General features: G+C 56.4%; 1 protein-coding gene across 4 annotated transcripts in view; it reads left to right on the top strand.

Moving 5' to 3' along the window:
* Nucleotides 1-280: 280 nt before the first annotated feature.
* The window catches only part of VDR (vitamin D receptor), a 36,518-nt gene continuing 12,752 nt past the window's right edge, over nt 281-24,046 (top strand). The window contains exons 1-4 of one of the 4 annotated variants that reach the window (XM_075737637.1): nt 281-365; nt 3,486-3,568; nt 20,613-20,684; nt 22,055-22,205. In XM_075737637.1, coding sequence (XP_075593752.1) covers nt 20,621-20,684; nt 22,055-22,205 — 215 coding nt within the window. In that variant the 5' untranslated portion in view covers nt 281-365; nt 3,486-3,568; nt 20,613-20,620. Of the gene's footprint in view, nt 366-1,558; nt 1,766-3,485; nt 3,569-20,612; nt 20,685-22,054; nt 22,206-24,046 lie in introns of those variants that run through there. The other 3 variants (XM_075737638.1, XM_075737640.1, XM_075737639.1) reach the window with 3 other exon arrangements.

Raw genomic sequence — 24,046 nt, forward strand, 5'->3', positions numbered from 1 at the left:
CCCCCCCATCCCCGTCATGGGACGTCACCCCCCGCGTCCCATCCCCAGGGCTCCCCGTACCCTTTTTGGGGGGGCCCTGGAGCTGGGGGATTACCTGGGTGCTGTTGGGGTGCTGGCCTGGCGCTCTGCAGCCTGTTACGCCCCAGAAACGATCAGCCTTGAAACGCGTCTCAAACTTCATCTCCCGATTATTTTGGGGGTTTTTGAAGGGGAAAGCTGCCGGAGGCCGGGCTGAAACCCGTCGTCGCTCTCGTTTGTGATTCCCCGGTGACTCCTCGCCCCGTCTCTGCGCCGTCCCGTTGGCCGCCTCGGATGTGACTGCCGGGATCTTCCAGCCCCGAGTTCCCGGAGCGCAGAGAACGAAGGTACCGGGGATCTTCCCGCAGCTCCTACGCGAGCCGGGGGGTCTGGGGGGGTCCCTTTTCCCCCCACCGAGCGGGGCAGGACCGAGCACCCACAGGGACCTGGGGGGTGGTGTGGGGCGGGCGGAGGTGCCTCTTCTGTGGGGCGAGCGGCTCCTTCCTTCTTTTTTTTTTTTTTATTTTTTTTTTTTTCCCTCTTTATTGGAGCTTTTAGCATTAAAAGTTTCTTCAGAAACTGTTTTTCATGAGAAACCAGCCCTGGCTTTGCAGCGTTTCGTGGCGCGTTCTCCTCCCACACGAGCCGGGCAGTGACTCATCTTCCTCCGAGGACTCGGGTAAAGGAGGACGGAGAGATTCGGGGAGGGGGGGGGGACGCACACGCAGACGCGTTCCCCTCGAAGGGAGCCGGCCATCCGTCGCGACTCTACGGACCCCGTCGGTGCTTCGGTCGCGTCGGGCCGGGGGGCCGAGCGCGAGCCTTGGGTTAGTGCTCCGAGTGGCTCCGCGTGGGTCGGGAGAAGGTTTAACCTGTCTGCTTCGGGGGGAGGAAGTTAAGGCTGTAATTACTCATTTGAATATAAACCTTCCCTTCCTTCTCTAAAGCAGCCGCTTAAAAACCCGGTCGAATTCCCCCGAGCGGGTCGGTGCTGTCGGCCGCGCGGCGGCTTTGCAAAAGCGTGCAAAAGAGAGAGGGGAAAAAAAAAATATATATATAATTAATAAAAACGTGCTTGGCTGAGGTTGGGTAGGTCGGGGAGCCGCGTGTTGGCGTCGGCTCCGGCATCGCGTGCCCTGACGAGCGAGGAAGAGGAGCGAGGAAGGGCGGTGGGGCGCAGGAGGTGTTGGCAGACGTCTGGTCGAGATCGCGCTCGTCCGCGGACAGATGAGGTGCGATATCTCGACGTATCGCGACGGGATTTTGAATAACGAAAGTACAAAGTGCAAAAATAGGTATTTTTCTTTTTTTTTTTTTTTTCCTCCCCCCATCAGGCAAGAATTTGCCTCGGGTCGGTTAGTTTTTCACGAGGTGTTTGTTTCCCTGTGTCCCGGTTTACTTAAGACACAATAACTGGATAATCCAGCCTCTTTTCCCATTTAATGCCTAACCGCGGAGAGGCGGCCGTCTCTCTCCGGGGCCAGAATAATTTTTAACCCGCGGTCGCCAAGCCGGAGTGAAGTCAGTCTGGCCCGAATTCCCCGGGGGTTTTCGAAGGAGAAAATAATCGAGTCGCCGGGAGAAGGAATAATCGGAATTAAAAGCGGTTCCGAGGGGTCCGAGCGCGACGGCGGGGGCGGGGGTGTGAAGCCGCGAGCCGAGCTGTGGCACGTCTTCCTCTACTTGTGCGAGGGGGTGTGAGGCCGCGGCGGCACGAGAGGAAGGGGACGAGCGTCTGGGGCGCGGGGTAAGGTCTGACGGCTCCGGCGCGGACGTCCTCGGAGTCGGGGGGGGGGCGGAAATCACGGCCGCAAACGAGGGCGATCGGGGGAAGGAGGTTTGGAGGCGCGGGGGCCGTTTCGTGGGTGGGCGTCGGGCGCTGTTAGCAGGGACTTTCCTAAAAACACGTGGCGTGGGAGGAATTAAATCCCGCTCGTGTGGAGGGCGGCGGGGGGGTGTGTGTGTGTGTTGTGTTTTGGCGGTGGGGTTTACGTGCCGCCCTTCTGTATTTGAATATGACGCAAGCGGCGAGCGAATCGATGCAGGTGGCATCTCGATCAGGGTGTCACGTCGGCGGGGAAGCATCCAGGCGCCGGCGAGGGTCTTGTCCCATCCCGGAGGGACTTTTCCCAGAGCTGGATCCATCGCGGTTCCTCCTCGCGGCCGGAGGTGTCGGGAATTCGGGATGCGGACGGTGCCGGCCCCCAGCTCCCACCGACTCTTTCCTAATCGTCGCTCCGGGGGGCACAGTCCCTGCTTTGGGCAACCTCCCGGTGACGTCTCTTGGGTAAGAGACGGCAACGGAGCGATTCGGTGCTCTGCTCCGGGGCTCGTGCGACTCGTGCGACACGGCTCGCGCTCGCCGTGCATCACCGAGGCAGAAAGATTTGGGGGGGGTGGGGGGGGAGGCAAAACAGCCGCCACGTTTTCGGGCAGCGGGTGAAAGTAGTTGTGACAGCCGGCTGCTTGTCTCGCAGCCCACGGAGGGCAGGCGCGGAGCATCTGGTTTCTAGTGATGGTTTTTATGGTTTTTTTTGGGTTTTTTGGGTGTTTCTTTATGCCCCCCCCCCCCCCATTTCCCAGTTACCCACTGGAAAAGATGGGGCGCTCGTCCCTGCGTGTGGGGACGGGAGGCGGTGGCGTTAATTTAGAACGATTCCGTAAAGGTGGGGATTAAAATATAACCCCCAAAAGAGAGAAATGCAGAATGGAACCTCTGCTTAAAATAAATATATTGACCTACGGCTCAGCGCCGAGCGTTACTGCAGCCGTTGTGGAAATTTTCCCGCTGATTCGGGCTGTTGCCATTAAATTTTGTCACTGACGTTGTACCCACCATGGAGGAGGAGAACAGAAGAGCCAGGTAAAACCGGAGCCGGAAAAGCCGATGGTTGTAGGTCCCTTCTGGTTGAACTATTCTGTTCTAAACCCAAAAAGTACCTTTATTTTTATTTATTTATTTATTTTAACGAACGAGCCCCGCTCGGCTGACGCTCCGCGAGGACGGCTTGTACCCGTGGGGTTGGGAGCCAGGGCAGGACGGTTCAACCCCGGGGCGCGAAGGAACAGTAAATGAGAAGTGGAGGGGAGCAAAAGTCCGGGGAAGATAAGGAAGGTCGGAGATTCCCAAAGGCTCTGGAGGGGAATTTCCCCGCGGTGACCTGGGGAAGGAGACGCGACGGGTCGTCTCCTCTTTGTCGGGACGGCGTGAGCTCGGCCCAAGGACCGATGCGGCGGGGCGGTCGCCGCTCTTACCTGCTTCTACCTTGGTTTGAAGCGTTTGCCGAGTCAGCCGTACCTCACGGGCGGTTTTTCTTATCTGCGGCGTTTAATGGCGGTATCAGTGTGAGCCTCGCGTGTGGAAATGGCTTTTGGCTACTAATAAATGGAAATGGGGTGTAAAAGTGATGACAAACAATACCTGGAACCTTTATCTGTACATCTCAAAGCAGTTTCCTCGTTGCCAGGAATACATGCCGCCCGCCCGAGACATCGGGACCCGCCGACGTCGCTTCTGAGCTGCGCGTTTCTCCCGCTCAACGGGACGCCGGTGAGTGATTCTCGTCTCAAGCAGAAGCCCCCGCGCGTATTTACGGCTCTCGGAGGTCTTTGGAAGCGCTTTTGGGGTGCCATGCCTTTCTACTCCTCTCCCAGGGGGGAAAAAATCCGTGCCTTTTCCTATGGATTTCACGGATATTTCTTTTTTTTTTGTGCACCAGAAGCCTACCCGGCCCATTGCAACGGGTCGTTTCAGCCCCGACCGCTGCGAGCTGGACGCTCGCTGCAATCGCCGTTTTAATTTCTCAATGCGTAACACCTCCCGCTTTATCGGCGCTCCGGCTCCCTTGCGCAAGGATATGAAGCCTCCCGCGACGGGTGCTGGGGGGGAGGGAGGATGCGAGTGCCGTCCTGTGCCATCCCGTCCCGTGCCATCCGTCCCCCGCGGCCAGGCGAGGGACGGGGTTTTGGGGACCCGTGCGTCGCATCGGGTCTCCAAAGGCTTCGCCTCCCAGCTGCGGGGACGTGGGTAGCGCCGACGCGGAGGGTTCCCTATAAATAGGTGCTCCCAGCACCGTAAGCGCGCCCGCGGGATGGAACGCAGATAAGATTTAAGCGAGGTCTGTATTTAGACGGGCTTAGTCCTGCGGAACGCGCGGTGTCCTTGGCCGGACCCGCGCTGGTGGGCAGAGCTCCGGCTGCCGCGTGCGGAGCCCCGACGGGACGTGCGGTCCGAGACGCGCTTGTCTTTCCCCCCCCAGCCTCTTCCCGAGGCCCTTGTGCCCTTTGCGACAGGAGAACTTTTGACCATGGCACTGCTTCCACCAGATAAAGAGATTTTATTTATTTATTTTTTTAATGTCCGTAGCCTGGCTTACGCTGAGTCCGGAGTTGGTGCTAATTCCTAACCCTGATCTTAAATCTCGATTTATTTTTTGGGGGGGGGGGTGTCATTCCCCAAGGGGCAGAGCCCTTCTCGCCACGGCGTTCCCGGCGCGTTGCTCCTTTTTTTTTGTCCTGGGATCCGGGTGCCGGCAGTTCCTGTACCCGTCTGCACCCGATAACCGGAGTTTCGAGTCGCGCTCTCGCTGGCATGCTCCGAGGAGCGGCGATTGTTTTCCGAGCGTCTCCGCTTCGTGCTCAGACACCCGAGTAATCCTGCGGTCTGGTCAGCGTCGGACGGAGGAGAAACCTGTTCTGTGGCCTCCCACGCTGTCCTCCTTGCTGGCATCCCGCGTTGCTGCGGTTGCGCTGCCCGAAAGATTAAGGGTAGGAGACGTCGCGCCTGTGCTGGGACCGTCGCACATGCACAGGGTTGGTGCCCTGGGGAGGGGGGGAAAAAAAAAACCAAGAAAAAAACACTTCCTTCTGTTTATTTTACTTGTCCTGGATGCCAGGATTTCAAACCAGCGAAGTACGTTGTGACAAAATACCCGTGACCGTGGCTCGCGTGATCTTTGCTGCAAGAAAACTTGGCAGGGAAGAGGAAGAGGAGGAGGAGGAGGTGGGATCCGACAGCGCTGGGTGCCCAAATCCACGGGTGAGGAGTAGATTTACTCCTAGGAGGGGTGATGCTTAACAGGGACGGCGCTCAGCGGACCCCTCTGCTCTCAGCCACTGCAGTTGTAAGCACAGAAAATAGAATTTTGGGTTGTTTTTTTTTTCCTGCAGCCCAGACGTACTTGGTCAGAGCGCTTTGTGCTCCGGGGCAGGCTGAACCGAAAATGGCTGTTGGGGGGGGACGGGATTGCTACAGCTGGTCTCTGGGAAGGAGAAAAGCAGAATTACCCGCAGAGGGGAACAATTTTCACCCCGCTTGCACGCTCGCTTCCTTAAGTGGCGCTAAAATTGCTGGGGAAGGAACTGCGGAGGGCAGGGCACGGCTCTGCCTTGGCATCACGTGCCGGGGCTCGGCTCTGAACGTACCCGTGGGCTCGCCCGGGCAGGCGAGGGAAGCGGAGCCAGAGGAGCCAGCCCGTCCCCGCCGCGCTCCCCGGGCACCCGCTCCAGGTAAAGAGCCGTCCTGGGACGGGGGGGGACACGACACACACACCGGAGCTTGGCTCGTGCGTCCGATTCCTTCCGTAGAGCCCCGATCTGCAGCAATACGGTGTTGCTCTATCCAAAACTTCATCACAATGACATAAAAAAAAAAAGGGGGGGGGGAAATTTAATAGTCACTGGGTTTGGTGTATCTTTCCTCTCCTTGAGGGATGACATGGAGATGTCCTCTTTGTCTTGTCTGACTTGTGTTCTACTTCTTGCTCTTTTTTTTTTTCTTTTTTCCCACTTCTGGCTTGGTGCTCTTGTCTCTCTCAACCTGCAGCCGCTGAGTTTTTAGTTTTCTTCACCAAAAGAGTGGTCAGGCATTAGAACAGGCTGCCCAGAGAGGTGGTGGAGTCACCATCCCTGGAGGCCTTCAAAAAACCTGTAGACGTGGCACTTTGGGACGTGGTTTAGTAGACATGGTGCTGTTGGGTTGACGGTTGGACTTGATGATCTTGGAGGTCTTTGCCAACCTTGAAGAGTCTATGGTTCTATGATTCTAGTTCTCCTTTCATCAAGCGAGGTCTGCCGAGGAATCGCCGCTCCGTTCCTGGCTCTTAAGGAAACCGAAGTTTGTCGGGAACGTTTCGGGCTGGAGAGAGGTGTGGGAGCACGGGCTGGGCTCCGGCGTGGGCGAAAGGTGGGGGGTGAGGAAGCGAAGAGGTAGTGGAAGCAATCAATGGGGAGACGAGCTGAGCTCAAGGCAGAGATCTCTTGAGGAGCTGGTGAGATCTAGTCTGGTCCCAGGGATGTTCAGCCCCGACCTTCTTGTATCTGCACACATGCAAACATTCCTGGCTGTGGGACGGCCTCAGAAATGACCTAACTTGGGTTTTTTCTCCCATAAATTGGAAATAAATATCCCACTGTGATGCTCCAGCTCTGTCCCTTCAGTGCAAGCGGGTCCAGCAATATACTGATTTATTCTTTTTTTTTTTTTGGGGGGGGGTCCCATCTTACCCAAAAGGTCATATTGTAACTTCCAGTCCTGTTACGCTCTATGTTGGGAGCTAATTTTTTTCCCCCCTCCGTTAACAATAAGCCTCTTGTAATGCCGAATTCCTGGGAAACGTGCTTGGTGGTGGATTTGGATCTCTTTTAAACCGGCAGGGAAGCCGGCTGCGTTTATCTCAGTCTCGTAAGGAGGGCTGGTCAAGGCTTGTGTGTCTCTGCTGTTGATTTAGGGTGACTAATCCATCGCAAACCAACTCTTCTATTGCTCGCCGCTTCTCCGAACGCAGCTCTCAGTGTCTCTGCCCACTCTCGTACGTAAACTGTCTATGTAGGAAATAACTCAGCTGGGTAGAAGACCTGTCAGCGGGGCAGCTTGAGAAGCCTAGATAGATGCAAGGGGCTTTAAAAGTGATTTTTAAAAAAAAAAAAATATTTTTTTTTCTCTTTCCTGAGAGGGTTTTGCTTGCCACGAGGTGGATTTGTGAGCGGAGCTGGGTGTTTAAGGCACCTCGCAGCAAACGTCTACCATAACCTGCTCCCAGCACGGCTCCACCAAAGCTGCCAGGTCTCTGCTCCTGGGAATGACCTCAGATGTTGTCCTCTATCTCCCGGGATCTTAGGAAATTAGTTTATTATTTCAAAGGCCACTGGAGCAGATCGGCAGCCTCAGAAGGGCCCTATCTTTTTTTTTCCACGTACGTTATGACTTTGTGAATCCCAAGACCTTGAATTCTGGACTCTTCCTGCAGAGCTCCGGGTTGGTGCCTCACAAAGAAGAAGAGCTGTTCTTCCGTAACCTCGATATCCGAGTGGTTTCATGCAAATCCAGGGAATATCTGTGTTGTAACATCTGACCTGTGGCATTAAAAGGGGGGTTACGTGGCTCTTCCCGGTCTAAAACCAGCCAGGAGTCGCTTCCACTGAAGAGCGGATGTTCCGCTCCAAGCCAGGGGATGAAGGTTCAAATTCTTTTTGGCCAAGCTTCGGTTCCTCTCCCAAATCCTGGACGTGTCTTCAGCAGGTCGTTATTTCCGCGCAGGCATCAGATGTATTCTGCAGCTTAATCAGCTGAAGCTTTTCCTCCATGTCTAGCAAAAAAACAACCAAAAAAAAACCCCCAATAGAGGCTTGATATGACAAATGAAATATTTTCAGTATTAAAGTCATCAGGGAGTCCCCAGGGGGGTGGGGGGTGGTGTGTTCTCGGTGCGATTTTTCTCTCTGGTGGCGAGCGATAGAGCGATTTGCATTCTTAGCGAGAACCTGTTTGCATATATTTCGAAATAAGGGAGAAGCTCTGGAGGAGTGTGGTATTTGCCGCGTGCAGGGACAGCTCCTCTCTCTTGGCCTTTCCTGGATTTTTGAAATACGAGAGAAAAGATTCCTCGCCCGCTCTTACCCTGGAATTAGCGATTGGGAAACGAAGGCAGAGACGAAGCACGCGAGCGATTCGGAGCGAGAGGAGGGGACACTCGGAATCTGGGGCTTCGAGTGACGCTAAGCGTCGCGGGGAAGCGTCTGCGGAAATAATTGCCGTTCTTGATTTGTTTGAGCAGAATATTATCCCCCTTTGACCCGTCCTTGCTGTGCCCCACAATTAGCCGGGTGCGAACGCGGTGACGTGACTCGGAGGCGCAACGGTCCGGGCAGAGCGAGGGGGGATATCAGCACAGAAATCGCGTTGACTCAGCTGAAGGCAGAGTTTCCACTGGAAACATTAGCTGGGAGAAATAACTCTTCTAGATAAGAAGTGAAAACGTGGAAGAAGGAAATAGCTCTTATGTGCTGGGTGAGCAAGCGCCCGGTCGGGCGATGTTGTTCCTGCATCCTCCGGCTGAGGACGCAGACCCTGCCCGTGGAGGTTGTCATCTTTTAAATTTTAATAAAACCGCAGCAGGGGAAGAAAAAAATAAGTGCCGTGGGGAGAGATGCCCTGCTGGTAACTGGGTCTCTGTTATCGGCATCCGGCTGGAAGCAAGCGATGCTCGGTGGCTCCTGGCTCGGCGGCTGCAGCCGTGTGGCGGCCCCAGCTCCTCCTGAGGCGCCTTCGGTAGCGCTGGATTTGATTTTTTTTTTCTTTTTAACTGTTTTGTTGGTAGTTTCCCATCACTAGCTTTATCCTGGAGCACTTGAATGCCTTAGGACGGTCAAACGGGACGTCCTGCAGTTGGGGATCGGGCTCGGCACGGCTCTTCTCCGCTTCCCCAGCCTGCGGTAAATCATAAAAGACAGCAATAAAACAAAACAAACCCCAAAAACCCCCAAAAATGCCCCAGGGCTGAATCCTTCCCGGGAACTGGGCCTTGTGCACCCGCTTGCCCCATAACTGCAAAGCCGAGGGATCCTTTTCCAGCGTCCGCGTCAAGGCCTCAATCACGAGAGCGAGGTAAAAGCGGGTTTCCACGCCGGCGCCATCGGCGTCGTGCACCTCGATTGCCATCGGGAAGGGACGCGTAGCGCGTCGGCCATGTCCACGGGCCGCTTTTGACGAGCGGGAGCGTTTAGGGGCCGACGCGTGCGGTCCCTTGGCTGCGTTGACCGTCTCCACCCCTGCGGTTGTTGCAGAACCCTCAGGTGTAGCGACGCGGGTACCCCGGGAAAAGCCGTAAGGACCGAAACACGTCGTGCCGAACCCGGCTGTCGCCCAGCTCGCGTCTTTCCCGGGCTCTCCATCTCAGCAGAGCCGCTCGCCAGGGTCGCAGCGGGTTTTAGGCTGAACCAGATGTGCCGGGGAGCGCCGAAGTTAAGCTTGCGTCAGTTAAGCTGAGCAGACATCGTGTGGCCTGGTCTGGAAGAAGGTCCATGCACAGTTTCGGAAGCGATAAGTTGGGAAAACTCTGTGTCTTCGAGGTTTGGGTTTTTTTTTTCTAGTGGAATAAAGGAAAAGGGCTCTGTCCTGCGCTGGGTGTGGCGTCGCTAGGCTCGGCAGTAACCACGGGACCGGGTTTTAGGTAGGCCAGACGGGCAGTTGTACCGGAATTTGAAATTCTGGTTGTAAATACAGCAACGCACTAGCACAGAAGCTGTTTTTTCAGATAATCCAGTTTAACGTCTCACAGCTGCCCCTTTCCTTAAATCACAAACACACGCAGCGGGTTCTGAGCGAAAGAAAACCGACACAACTTCCATTACGCGGGTCCAACGCCTGTTAGGTTTGGTTTGGGGTTTGTTGGTTTTGGGTGGGTTTTTTGGTTTTGTTTTGGTTTTTTTGCCGTTTTAGCCAAGCTTTCTGGCCTGCCAGGCGTGGGTTCGGCGACCGCCGTCGCTTCTCGTTTGTGACTAACATCCTCCCGTGGCACCGCTCAGGAAATGAGGCACTCTGTAGCTCGCTCGCTGCAGGCACGGTGGTCTTCCTCTCTCCAGGGCACACAAACTATTTTATTTATTATTATTATTTTTTTAATAGGTCGCCGTTCAAGACTAATGCGTTTGGGGGGAAAGGGTTTTTTTCGCTATCTGCGGACTCGGAGGTGCGGTGCTGCTGGTTTCGACGGAAGGTTGCGGAGCACAGGCAGTGCCTGCGGGCAGGGGGTTCTTGCTGGGAAGGAGAAGCGTCCCTCGCAAACCACGTGCCCGCGCGGTTAGCGTTGGCCCTCGCAAAATGTGCAGGTTGGGCAGGGAGATGGCGGTCTGTGGTGATTCCCTTTCTCGTTCGGAGTCAATTGACTGATTAAACGCAGCTCGTTTGCCGTGCCAGCTCCTAGGAGCATCAGGTGAACAAGGAATATCGTCGTGCCTGCGCGACGGAGACGATACCGCGATCCGTGGACCCCAACCCGTGGCTGGCCTTGGCCGACACGTGGGACCCCCCGGCTCTTCCCTGTCTGAACTTGGCTTTGTGAAGGCTGGGAGCTCGGAAGCCGCCGGGCTTGTGGTTTTGGTTTTTGGTGGTTTTGTTGTGTTTTTTTTTCCCCTCTGATTTCCTGTTGCCCTGTTCCTGGGCTGAGCTGCCCGAGCACAGGTACGTTTGATCCGCCCGGCTCTTTGCTCTATCGGTTGGCAAACTTTCACCTTTCCCTTTTTTTTGCTGTTTTTTTTTTTTTTTTTTTTAATCTCTGGAGCACCTAGAGCCACTGCAAATCGCCTTTCACCCCACGTCATTGCCGGGGGGGGGAAATCTTCTATTTAAGAAGCGTCTTTTGGGGATGGGGCAGGCAGCCCCCACGGTTCGGGTGCTGGATGGGGGGGGAGAGGGACGGGAGGGATCAGACGAGGCTGGGAGAGGCGTCTCCTGCTTTCCTGTTCCACCAGAAAGCTGTCGTGATTTCCCACCACAGGGGAAGCAGAATTATTTAGCCCGTTCCTGGAAACCAGCCCTGCTATGCGCCAAGGGGAAGGGGTGCCGGCTGCCCTCACCGCCCCCCACTCCCCGCGGGGGGACTGCGGTGCTGCTGGCCCCTGACCCACTGGAGAGGTGGGACCATGCGAAGCGTGTGAAGTTCACCAAGGCCAAGGGCAAGGTCCTGCACGTGGGTCGGGGCAATCCCAAGCACAGCTCCAGGCTGGGTGGAGAATGGATGGAGAGCAGCCCTGAGGAGAAGGACTTGGGGGTGTTGGGGGGCGAGGAGCTCAACGGGACCCAGCAATGTGCACCGGCAGCCCAGAAAGCCAACGGTGTCCTGGGCCGCGTGTCCGGCAGCGTGAGCAGCAGGTCGAGGGAGGGATTCTGCCCCTCTGCTCCGCTCTGGGGAGACCCCCCTGCAGTGCTGCGTCCAGCTCAGGGGACCCCAGGACAAGAAGGAGACGGAGCTGTTGGAGCGAGTCCAGAGGAGGCCACGGAGATGATCCGAGGGCTGGAGCACCTCTGCCATGGAGACAGGCTGGGAGAGTTGGGGTGGTTCAGCCTGGAGAAGAGAAGGCTGCGGGGAGACCTTAGAGCCCCTTCCAGTCCCTGCAGGGGCTCCAGGAAAGCTGGAGAGGGGCTGGTGACAAGGGCAGGGAGGGACAGGCCAAGGGGAATGGCCTGAAGCTGCAGGAGGGCAGATGGAGATGGGATGGGAGGCAGCAATCCTTCCCTGTGAGGGTGCTGAGGCCCTGGCACAGGGTGCCCAGAGAAGCTGTGGCTGCCCCTGGCTCCCTGGCAGTGTTCAAGGCCAGGTTGGATGGGGCTTTGGGCAACCTGGGCTAGTGGAGGGTGTCCCTGCCCATGGCAGGGGGTGGGACTGGGTGGGCTGGGAGGTCCCTTCCCACCCAAACCATTCCATGATTCTGGGCTCCCCGGTTTGGGCCAGCTCAGACCTGCAAAGGGAAAAGAGCCGTTGCTGTTCCTGCACCACCTCCAACTGGAGGAGACAGCAGGGTTGGGAACGGCCAGTCTATGGCAATGGTTGGCTTTGGTTGGGTTTTTTTCTTTTCTCTGAGTAGTTTTGGCTTTCTGTCCCAGAAAATGAAAATTCCCACCGCTGCAGTTGATGTAGCTGATAGACGTGTGTCCTTAAACAAGCGCGTGATGCTTTGTGCGACGTCCAGTTGTGAACCATTGCGTGATGCTTTCTCTGAAACCCAAGTCCGTGAGAGCAATGCTTTGCTGAAACCGTTGTCCTACCTAAAGGCTTCTTTTGATTAATTTTACCCTAGAAGTTGGTTTTTTGGGGGCTCCGAATCTCTAGATGACTCGATGTCGCAGATGTGAAGCGTTCAAGTGCAGCATCCCCTCTACTCCGCGTGATGTCACAAGCAATCGAGGGCCTCGCTTCTTCGTGACGAGTGATCGCGGGCCTTAAGGAGCTGGTTTTGTCTAGAGAGGGGGTTCCAAACGAGGAGAAAAAGCCCCAGATCCCGATGCCTCTACTGAAAATCCCGCTCAGGAAACCCAAAAGCGCGACGGAGCCCACGGCAGCTCGTGACTCAATGCCGGAGGATGCTCCACCCTTCCCGTTGCGTCTTTCTTTCCAGTTCCCATGCCGCGGTGTTTGCAGGTCAGTCGTCGGCGTCGAAACTCGTTGCGTTTCAGGCCAGCTCTCGCCTCTTCCGCTGCATTTGCCCCCACCCCGGAGGCAGGGCCGGCGGGGGGGGGTTGTCCGTGGGCGCTCCTGCGATGCCGTAACTGGGCGCTCCTCGCTGTTATCGCTCTTATCGGCGGCCGATGGCCTCCGCTCCGGGCGGGGTGTGCCGGGTTGGCTCATCACGGTTGGCAGACGGTCTCGAGACCTGGCTCCGTGTCTGTAAACTCTTGCATCAAGTGGATCCGGAGAAGGGTAGGTGCTGGGATGAAGGCTCATTGGTTGGGAAGGAGGGCAGAGCCAGAGCCAGGATGATGCCAAACATCCCCGTTCCGTCTTCCCGCGGACGGCAGCTCGTGCCGAAAAACAGCAACTTGGGGAAGATGCGGAAAGGGAAGCTCCGCCAGCCCGTGTCAAAGCCGCAGCTGTGTGAAAAGTTGCTTTCCTTTATTTATTTAATTTTTTTTGAAGGAGAGTTTGAGAAGGGATGCATTGCTCGCGTAAAAATCCCGTGTTAGAGCTGTCCAGCCGCCTCTAACGCCGTGCCGGAGGGCTGTCCCTCGCCGAGCCGGCTGGGGTGCTGCAGGGAGCGCTCCGGCTCGGTTGTGTGGCTTAAAGGACAAAGCGGCGTGCCAGCGAGGAGTCAGGTTGGAGGCATTTTTGATGCCGTGCCTGAGCTGTAATCTGGAAATCTGTTTACTTCATTCCTGCCAGTCAGGGGAATGGCACTCAGAAATGTTTTCTGCTTCTACCCGCGCATGTAAGGATTTGTTGCTTCATTGCCGTGCGAGATCCTGTAACGATCCTTGGCTAATTGGTAGAAGAGCTTGTACATGGCCAGGTGTTGGGGTTTTTTTTTAAATTCTGTTTCTCCATGCTGGCTGAGGGTTTGCACCATGACGTGTTGTGGGGTTTTGTTTTTTTTTTTTTTTTCCAAATTCTGCCTCTCTGAGGGTTTGCACCGCAATGTGTTGGTGTGTTTTTTGTTTTTTTTTTTAAATTCTGCCTCCCTGAGGGTTTGCACCGCAATGTGTTGGTTTGGTTTTTTTGTTTTTTTTTTAAATTCTGCCTCCCTGAGGGTTTGCACTGCGACACTCGTCTCTGGCCACCCCTTATCCCTGCCGCGCACCGGCTCCCTCGGCGCCTTTCCCGGGCTTCTTCTGCAATCCGTGCCTGCGCTCAGCCCCCGGCTCCTGCCGCGCGGTGGCTTCGGAGGAAGCACGTCCACAGACGTGCCTTGCACGCGCGTTTGCTTGAGGACGCCTCGCCGCACCTTTGCACGCGGGAGGCTGGACGTGTCTCTGCAGCCTCCCCGGAGGGTTGCGCGCTCCGCAGCTGCTCCGTGCCCGCTCCGCCGCCTTCGGAGAGCGATCGTCCCTCCAAGAGAGCCGGGATGGGCGGTATTGCTGCGCTGACGACTCTATAAACCCAAACCCGGGTGTTTGGGGACCGGCTTGCGCATCCCCTCTCCTCCCTCCCAGTTTGCCGGATCCCGCGTGCGACGGCGAAGACGCCGGGCGATGGCGGAGGCGCAGGGTGACACTGCGGCCCCGGGGAGCTGGTGAGAGCCCCACCGGGCTGAGAGCAGACCTGCTCTTGCTCTGTCAACGCTTTTATTTTTTATTTTAGCTTTGCTGCTCAGATGTCTGCTCCTAACCGCATTACTGGTGGCCGTAATCGAGTTCAGCGTGTCCCCGGGCTTGCTCGCTCCCATACCACAAAACGTTCAGGGAGCCCGTAAGTGCCTGATTCCTCACGAGGAATGAGATTAGCATCCTGTTCCTTGGATTTTTTTTTTTTTTTTTTTTTTTAAGTCTCTCTGACCTTCTGGAAACTAAGATTTGTAGCTCCGTCGAAGGGGTGGCATGAGCTGACACGCAGCAGGTAATAAATAGCTGCCGGTCTCACGATGCTGCCAGGTTTGCCAGATCTCAGGAGGATGCAGCCCCTCTGGATCTTGCAAAAAAAATAAAAAAAAAATAAAATAAGTGTTCTTCCAACCTAGAACTGGAGGTGAGCTGGTGGCAAGAGCTTCACCTGCTGCATCCATCCACATCTGGGCTGGTGCTTCGTCTTCCCAGGAGGCTGTCAATCCGCTGGCTAATAAATCTCACGGAAAGCAGCTAAATAACAGGGCTCCCTGGAGCTACACAAGGAAATTAATTGTCTCTTTTTTTCTTTTTTTTTTTTAAATGGAGAAAGGGCTTGCTCGCATGCCGCAACTAGACAGTATGAATAGGCTGATTTGTACTGGCAAAAAGCTTCTTAAAATGCGAGTGCGGTGCCAGAGGCTCCGTGGAGCATCGTTTTGTTTTGACATGTCGACAGCAGCGCTAATTGAGCGCGAGCCAGGGAAATAGTAAAACCTCCGTGTAAATGAATGGGTCTCTCCAAGACTTAGCGGAGTCTTCGGCAGCAAGTCGGAGCAGTGCCAGGGGTGAGGATTTACTTAGAGTTCAGAAAGCAGCCTGTTCCTTTCAGGCCATGCGGGTAAAGTTGGGGTTTTTGGGGTTTTTTGTTGTTGTTGTTTTGCTTGGCAAATAAATGAGCCAAAAAAAATCTATTTTGATGGAGCAGCAAAGACGCTGAGAACGTGACAAATACTTTCACGGTACTGTAACAGCTTATTTTCTGCCTCCTGAAAATGTTTTGCGGTGGTAGTCTCAAAACACCAAATACGTCAAAGCTTCTTTAGTGAAACGTCTTGTTTTCCGGGAGCATCTAGCCGTTCTTTCGCTGCCTTGGTTTCCCCCCCCCCGGACCTCCTGGGGAGCAGTTGGCCCAATACGAACCCGCGTCCTTGGCCGTAGACTTCAGCAAAATGCTTCCTCTGGGTTTCTGCACCGTTACTGAGGGCGCTTCGGAATAAATATCAGGTTCAAAGCAAAGGATCCTCCTTGGGGAGCAGCACGGAGGAGGTAGAGGAGCATTTCTCCAAGGGGCAGGTTCTTGCTCCGTAGCATGGGGTCTTCTCACCCCACGCCATCACGGGGTGATGGTTTCAATGGCCCTTACGCTCATTTTCAGGATGATTTGCCCGGTTTCCTTCAAGCTGGGTTACACGTAGGGAACGTGCACGCCGGCAGCCCAGAAAGTCACCCGTGTCCTGGGCCGCGTGTCCGGCAGCGTGAGCAGCAGGTCGAGGGAGGGATTCTGCCCCTCTGCTCCGCTCTGGGGAGACCCCCCTGCAGTGCTGCGTCCAGCTCAGGGGACCCCAGGACAAGAAGGAGACGGAGCTGTTGGAGCGAGTCCAGAGGAGGCCACGGAGATGATCCCAGGGCTGGAGCACCTCTGCTATGGAGACAGGCTGGGAGAGTTGGGCTGGTTCAGCCTGGAGAAGAGAAGGCTGCGGGGAGACCTTAGAGCCCCTTCCAGTCCCTGCAGGGGCTCCAGGAAAGCTGGAGAGGGGCTGGTGACAAGGGCAGGGAGGGACAGGCCAAGGGGAATGGCCTGAAGCTGCAGGAGGGCAGATGGAGATGGGATGGGAGGCAGAAATCCTTCCCTGTGAGGGTGCTGAGGCCCTGGCAGAGGGTGCCCAGAGAAGCTGTGGCTGCCCCTGGCTCCCTGGCAGTGGTCAAGGCCAGGTTGGATGGGGCTTTGGGCAACCTGGGCTAGTGGGGGGTGTCCCTGCCCATGGCAGGGGTGGCACTGGGTGGGCTGTGGGGTCCCTGCCCACCCAAACCAGTGTGGGGTTCTGTGAATGGCCAGTCATTCCAGAGGATGCTTTTTGCCGTTCGTAAGTTGTTTTGCGTCTGAAAGATGCGTCTTGGCTTCCCTCAACGCAACTGTTGAACTCCCGCTCACGCGGGGCTCTTGGCCGGCAGCGTGCGGCTCCGTCCACGCTTCCCCATCAGCCACCGGCTTTGGGAAGGGGCTGCCCGTCCCCCCCATCCGCATCTGCAAGGCTCCGGTTAGTCACACGGGGCTGGAAGCCAAAGCTGGAGATGTTAACGACTGGGGTTAACGACTCTTCCAGCTGCGTCGATGGAGGCTGCGCAAGGGCCGCGTCGCTGGTTGGGGGGATTGACCCCGGCTGGAGGGCAGGTGCCCCCCAGAGCCGCTCTGTCACCCCCCCCTTAACTAAACAGGGGAGAAAAGTACAACGAGAGGCTGGAGAGTCGAGATGAGGACAGAGAGACGTTGCTCACCAATTACTGTCACGGTAATTAGAGAGAAATTCATCTAATTTATTACCAAACAAAACAGAGTAGAGCAATGAGAAACAGAACCACATTTTAAACCATTCCCCCCAGACCCACCTTCACCCCCCCTTCTCTCCCTCCCTGCCAGCGGCACAGCGGGACGGGCAGTGGGGGCTGTGGTCAGTTCATCGCACGGTGTCTCTGCCGCTCCTTCCTCCTCAGGGCAGGACTCCTCACACTCCTCCCTGCTCCAGCCTGGGGGCCCTCCCACGGCAGACAGTCCTCCACCACCTTCTCCAACGCGAGTCCTGCCCACGGGCTGCGGTTCTTCCCCAACAGCTCCAGCGTGGGTCCCCCACGGGGTCACAAGTCCTGCCAGCAAACCTGCTCTGGCGTGGGCTCCTCTCTCCATGGATCCACAGGTCCTGCCAGGAGCTTGCTCCAGCGCGGGCTTCCCACGGGGTCACAGCCTCCTTCAGGTGTCTCCACCTGCTCCGGCGTGGGGTCCTCCAGGGGCTGCAGGTGGAATCTCTACACCCCCTCATCCTCCCTCCATGGGCTGCAGGGGGACAGCCTGCTTCACCATGGTCTTCACCACGGGCTGCAGGGAATCTTGCTCCGGCGCCTGGAGCACCTCCTCCCCCTCCTTCTGCACTGACCGGGGTGTCTGCAGATGTTCTTACATCTTCTCACTCCTCTCTCCGGCTGCAAAAGCTGCCCGTAGGTTGGTTTTTTCCTTCTAAACACGTTACCCCAGAGGCACTACCGCCATCGCTGATGGGCTCGGCCTTGGCCAGCGGCGGGTCCGTCTTGGAGCCATCTGGCATTGGCTCTGTTGGACATGGGGGGAAGGTTCTAGTAACTCCTGGCAGAAGCCCCCCCATAGCCCCCCGGTACCAAAAGCTTGCCACGCAAACCCAATACACCAGTGCATCGCACGCCGGTGGGAGCGGCCCTTTGCACGGCAGTCGGCTGGTTTATTTGTGGTGTTCTTCCCTCTCGGCGTCTCCGGCAGGTGAGCTTTTTCCCATCTCTTGACACCTGGACGTGGTGGCTTCTGTGCTGCTTCATCATCTGGCACCATCCCAGCGGAGGGCTCCGGTTGCTAATTACGATCACGCAGCCTTCTCCACCAGCGTCTTGGTGGAGATTTGCTGCTGTGAAATCTGAACAAAGACCATAGAACCACAGAACCCCAGACTGGTTTGGGTTGAAGGGACCTCCCAGCCCACCCAGTGCCACCCCTGCCATGGGCAGGGACACCCCCCACTAGCCCAGGTTGCCCAAAGCCCCATCCAACCTGGCCTTGAACACTGCCAGGGAGCCAGGGGCAGCCACAGCTTCTCTGGGCACCCTCTGCCAGGGCCTCAGCACCCTCACAGGGAAGGATTGCTGCCTCCCATCCCATCTCCATCTGCCCTCCTGCAGCTTCAGGCCATTCCCCTTGGCCTGTCACTCCCTGCCCTTGTCACCAGCCCCTCTCCAGCTTTCCTGGAGCCCCTGCAGGGACTGGAAGGGGCTCTGAGGTCTCCCCGCAGCCTTCTCTTCTCCAGGCTGAACCAGCCCAACTCTCCCAGCCTGTCTCCATAGCAGAGGTGCTCCAGCCCTCGGATCATCTCTGTGGCCTCCTCTGGACTCGCTCCAACAACTCCGTCTCCTTCTTGTCCTGGGGACCCCCGAGCTGGACGCAGCACTGCAGGGGGGTCTCCCCAGAGCGGAGCAGAGGGGCAGAATCCCTCCCTCGACCTGCTGCTCACGCTGCCGGACACGCGGCCCAGGACACCGTTGGCTTTCTGGGCTGCCGGTGCACATTGCTGGGTCCCGTTGAGCTCCTCGCCCCCCAACACCCCCAAGTCCTTCTCCTCAGGGCTGCTCTCCATCCATTCTCCACCCAGCCTGGAGCTGTGCTTGGGATTGCCCCGACCCACGTGCAGGACCTTGCCCTTGGCCTTGTGGAACTCCATGCGATGCACACAGGCCCTCTTCTCAAGCCTGTCCAGGTCCCTCTGGATGGACCATCTGAAAGTTGAAATTCCCTGACCTACGCGTAGATTCGGCACCTTGGGAAGGAGACGACGGGAAACCTTTGATTTAACGAAGCTGCTCGGAGCCGAGCCTGGGCTTTCTGCAAGTTTGCTATAACCGGTTACAAAACTGGTTTGACCTTTCTGGTGCCTGCTTGAAGGAGGTCAGCACTTCTAATGGAAATTATTTTGCTGCTTCCAAGAGGTGAAGGTTAAATGTCAGGTTTGATGAATGAGCGACCTTTCACGGGGGTGGAGGGAAACTCCCGTGCACGCTCCACCCCGCACACCAGCGTCACTTCCATTATGGGGCTGAGTAACGTTTTCCAAGAAGTCAGAGACGGTAGGTTGAAGCCGTGCCGTCATCCGTGCGGGAATTGCGTCTGGAACAGATTTATTACTCTCTAATGAACGTCGGTGACCAAATCATCTATTGTTTTGGGTTTTGGTGGGGTTTTTTTGAGAGCTGGAGAAAGCAAGAAGCCTGCAGAAGGTGGGGGGAGGCCCCTCCTAGGGTGGCTGGTGGCCATCAGCACCTGCTTTCCCCATCCTGCCCCGTAACGCCGGGGGTGTCGGCGTCCCCACATGCGGTCCCGGGAAGGTACGGCAGAGCAGGGAGCAACGCAAAACACTGGAGAGCTGTTAACCGGCGCGGCGGGATGTCTCTATGGCAAGGAGAGGGTTTGTGGAGGTTTCTACACGGGTCTTCACCCGAAAGCAGCCCCGCTGCTCGCCGGAGAGGGGTGCCCTGCGCAGCCAAGGGAGCAGTTTGGGTGCTCGGTGGGTGTTTTGCCATGGCCCGGTACGTCAGCACGTCTGGAATCCAGCCCTGCAGGAAAGCGAGCGAGCTCGGGGCCGTCTGCACCCTGCTCCCCCCCTGCGGACCTCGGGACCTGGTGGGACGGAGCTGGGTGCTCGGCAGGGTGCTGGGACCTGGCCTGAGCCCGTTTCTGCTGAGCGCAGGCGTGTCCTGGGCTTTTCCCGAATCCCAAAGCTCCGCCACGCGCTGCTTTCCCAAGGGGACACCCCCAAGTGCTGTTCGCCTCTGCCGTCACCCTCGGCGGTAGCTGCAGCATCGTCCTGCACCCCAAGGAAAAGAAACCCCAAGGAAAATAAAAGGAACGTTTTGTGCGAGCTGCCCGGCCGTGGGACGCGGCTTGCGTCCGCCGCTCTCCTTGTTTCGCCTCTACGCTGCGGCACGTTCATCGTTTAGGGCTGCGGGTTTGCGGTGACCAGCGGGGTGACCCACGGGGACGCGCCAGCCCGTCACCCTGTCGCTCGTACGGGTTAGCCATGTCTCGAGGAGGAGCAAAAGCACCTTAACAAAACCTTTTCCTAGCTCTGTCTCGTCACCGCGTGACCCTGGTGCTTCCCAGCCGTGAGCAGAGCTGCTGAAAGAACAAAATGACACGAGAAAGGAGGGGAAAAAGACAAAAATAACCTTCCAGGTCCTCAGCTGTGCCGTGATCCTGTTGACTTTGAGCGTGCACGCTCTGCTGAATGAGGACCCGCGTTTCCAGCAGCCGCTCGGCTCCGCTTCGTGCCATCCCACGCAAGCCGGCGGGTCTCGCGCTGCTGCGCGCCTGACAGGCTGAATTGTGAAATTTAAATTTATAGGAAAATATTAGTGAGGTTAAAGGAACGAGCTGAGCACCTCTCGCCGTCTTCTTTCCTTCCTGTGCCCTTGCTCTCGCCGAGGGTAGCTGCCGTGTTTGCCGGTGCGTTCCTCCGGCTCCCTTAGCAACCTGCACGGAGGGTGGCCGGGGCATTGCCGTATCTCCTCCCGGATCCGCGGCGAGGACGTGGTGTGGGAACCGGCCAAGTGGTACCCGAGCCGACAGGTTATTTTGAAATCACCCCGGTGTTCACGTCTCACCGAAGGGCTGGAGCAAGCCGTGAGCGGGGCGTGCGGTCGGGCGCTCCCCTTTGACTCATCGATAAGTTTTGAGCTGTCTCAGAGCGTGTCCCGTCTGTCGTTTTAATTGCAGGTGGCTCCATGTCCCAGCTCCAGAGCTCCTGGGAAATGCATCAGCCGAGCGTGGCGTATCTCCCGGATACAGGTAACGGATAACCCTGGATGCTCTCCTTGGGATCGCGGCTCTTTTTCTTTTTTTCCAGGGACCTTTCTCCCAGCGGCGTAGCAGATAAGGACTCCTATCTTAAGGAGAACAGCCTCGGCTGGGCTGAATTTCAGCTGGGGTACAGATAAAACCAAAAAAAGAAGGGAGAAAATTCCACGCTCCTGGACTGACTTAGGGAGCTGGGACATCTCCCCGGGGTTTTGCGTGCGAGTTCCGCAGAGCTGCTCTGCCCTGGCAGGGGATGAAGAGGAGCCCGGGCTTTGCTGGGCTGGAGCGATGGCTCAGGCTGATGGCGAGACTTAAATCGTAGGGTTGTCCCCTTGCTTTCTTCTGAACTCGAGTTTGCTCCAGACTCACCGTCGCTGAGATAAAGGAGGATTTTATAGAGGGCAATTCCAGTGCCAGCTAAAAAAGCCTTTTGAAAGTAAGACTAGACCCAGCAGTCTCTTGAGAAAACATTTAGCCTTGCTTGAAAAAAAAAAAAAAAAAGGGGGTGGGGAGGAAAAGGGGAGAAAAAGAAAGGGAAAAAAAGGGGGGAAAAAGGGGAAAGAAAAGGAAAAAAAAAAGGGAAATTTGGCACCGTGAGAATTTCTAACCTTTCTTTCCCCGGTGCTTTTAGATACTCGGGCTTTCTAATAGCCGACAGACTTCTGCCAGTGGATGCTGTAAACCAGAAAAAGTCTTTGAAAAGCTTCATTTTAATATTCATTTTGGTGATGTGCAGCAGGAGCGCTATTTCCTCCCTCCCTTGTTTACCTCCCTGTTGAGGATTTTTTTTTAAAAAACAAGGTTCATTTGCCTCGTTTTTGGGATTTTTCTCGCTTACGAGCGTGCCCGGTGCCGCTTCCTGTCTGCGTACAAGGGAAATTCTGCGCCAGCGTACGGGCGGCGTGACCTCTTTCCCTGTGGTTTTGCACCCTCGATTTGGGTGAATTCTGGTCCCTTCGAGGCTTTCTGAAAACAAACGTGAAGCAGCGGGGAGAGCGGGGAAAAAAAAAAAACCCCAAACTCAACCCCACCTGAGTTTGGGGTGGGCCGTAGGAGAATCGAAGCGCAGCGAGCTACGGTGAGCCTGTTCGGCGGTGTTTAAGGCTTGGGGGTATGGAAAGGGGGGGATCAGCCCTGGTTTTACGGGGTACATGAGTATCCATACTAAAAACTAGCTAAAACCTGCTTTTTTGGTGGCGTTACGGTGCGGAGGCGAAGGGAACACAGAAGTTTCCCGTCCCAAATGGCGTTGAAGCTGAGGAGGAATCCTTTATTCGCACCTAATTTGCTTTTTTGGAAAGCAAAAAAAAAGCTTTTGATGCCTTTATGAAAGAAAAACCTGGCTTTCTCTGCTCTCCCAGACATGGAGACCGTGGCTGCTAGCACATCGCTTCCCGATCCGGCCGGCGACTTCGACAGGAACGTGCCGCGTATCTGTGGCGTCTGCGGGGACAGAGCCACCGGCTTTCACTTCAACGCCATGACCTGTGAAGGCTGCAAGGGCTTCTTCAGGTGAGTCAGGGGCTTTGGGCAGGAGGAACCATCGCTCCATCGCCAGCGAACCTTGAGGAGCAGGAGATCCGATCCTCGGGGTGCTTCCTGGCCGCATCCCTGCAAAGCCGGCCTGCAGGCGGCCTTGCCAGACCCGTGCCGGCGAATCTTGCTGATGGGCAGATCACAAACCGTTTCCTTTCTTCTCGTGGCTTGTCGTGGCACCCCGTTACCGGGAAATAAGTTGTTTTGCCCTTAGCCAGAGATTTCCATCTGTCCAGGAGCCTTGCAGACCGCCACGTGCTGTACGGGCGGGAGCGTGAGAGCCTCTAAGCACACGATGGATGGAACCTGGGAAAAATACCCCTAAACCCAGCAGTCTTTGAAAACTGAACTGGCACGACGGCCACAAACTTCTTTTCTTTCAAGCAAGCTGCTCTGAAGCTCCGCGCGCTTGGGTATGGAGATGCGCGTGGTCGTCTGCCCACCCGGAGGAGCGGGCATCGAGCTTTTTCCAAAATCGGGGGGATCTTTCGCTCACAACTCTGGCTTTTGGGGGCTGAAAGTAGCCGGAGGCTGTATACGTAGCTGGTTTGAGGATTTTTATTCCAGTGTCGGGGTGAGGGTCTTGAGTTGATCCTCAACAAGGCAGAAACATCTCCGAGTCTGGAGAGTCTCGGGTTCGTGGATATTCGTTAGCGGCTCAGCACCCAGGCGATGCTCAGACGGTGCTGAGCCCTCCACGTGGGAGTTCAGATCGCTTGCGCCGAGTGAGAGGGTGACTAAGCGCTGGTGAAACGAAGCGGGATAACGACCGGCGTGGGACCGGCCGGGAAAAGCCTTGCTCAAGTATCTTGCGACGGCGGCACGGGCGGCCACAGGATTGCCGACACGAGCGTTACGCCTCGAGCCGGGCTCGTACAGCAACCAGAGCTTGAACTTTCACAGCAAGTCGTAACTCCTCCTCCCCCGGCAGGAATTTGGGGCTAAATGGGGGTTTTCGCATACCACAGTCTCGCAGTCTGTTTTCAAACCGGGCAGCGTCGAAGCCCGGCCAACCTGAGTGACAACATTTTCCAGAATTATTGCTGCTAAATGAGTAACTCTTCTCTCAGATGCTCTCCTCCACACCCTGGTCTGGTGTCGCCAACCTTCCCCGTCCCCGTTTGTGGCCGCAGAGGTGACAGTTTGACTTTTCCCCTCTGAAATGGCCGGCACTGCTCGATGAACCCGACACGTGCGATGGGTGCGACACGGCTCTCGCACGAACCTCGCGAGCCCTGCTGCCGCTTTCCTTGTCTCAATCGTCACGCCGTCGTAAACCGTGCAAGACGTACAACTGTGTGAGAGTATTTCTGAACAGACGTCTTCATGATGCGAAAAACTCGCGTCTTCAGCCAGCCCTTCATGCCCCATATAAAGCCTTTATTTTCAATTTAAGGCTCTTCAACTTTTTTTTAACCTTCCTTTCCAGCCACGCTCGCCCTTGGCGTGTTCTCTCTTGCTTTTTCTGAGCGCAGAGATATATTTCATCTCTTCTACGGACCGGACCGAGTCTGGTTCTCCTGCATCCGGGACACCGTAACGGAGGGCTGCAGCAAAACGCGGCCGGAGCCTCGGCTCGTACCTGCGTGACACGATTCTGCCCCGGTGTAAAGTTCCCCAGGGAGGTGCTGGATTTACTGACTTTGTAGAAGGCGTTAGGAATTTACTGGCACCCCCGGGTGCTCAGACGCGCACGTAACCCGCAGCACAAACAGGCGTGAGGCAACCTTGGGCTGCTTGCTTCAAAGTCCGCTGTTTACTGATGATGCCAACGGCGACAGGAGCCTTTTATTGACGCGCGCTGTTTGCTCAGGAGC

This window comes from Balearica regulorum, chromosome 29, assembly GCF_011004875.1.
Source record: "Balearica regulorum gibbericeps isolate bBalReg1 chromosome 29, bBalReg1.pri, whole genome shotgun sequence".
Classification (NCBI taxonomy): Eukaryota; Metazoa; Chordata; class Aves; order Gruiformes; family Gruidae; genus Balearica; species Balearica regulorum.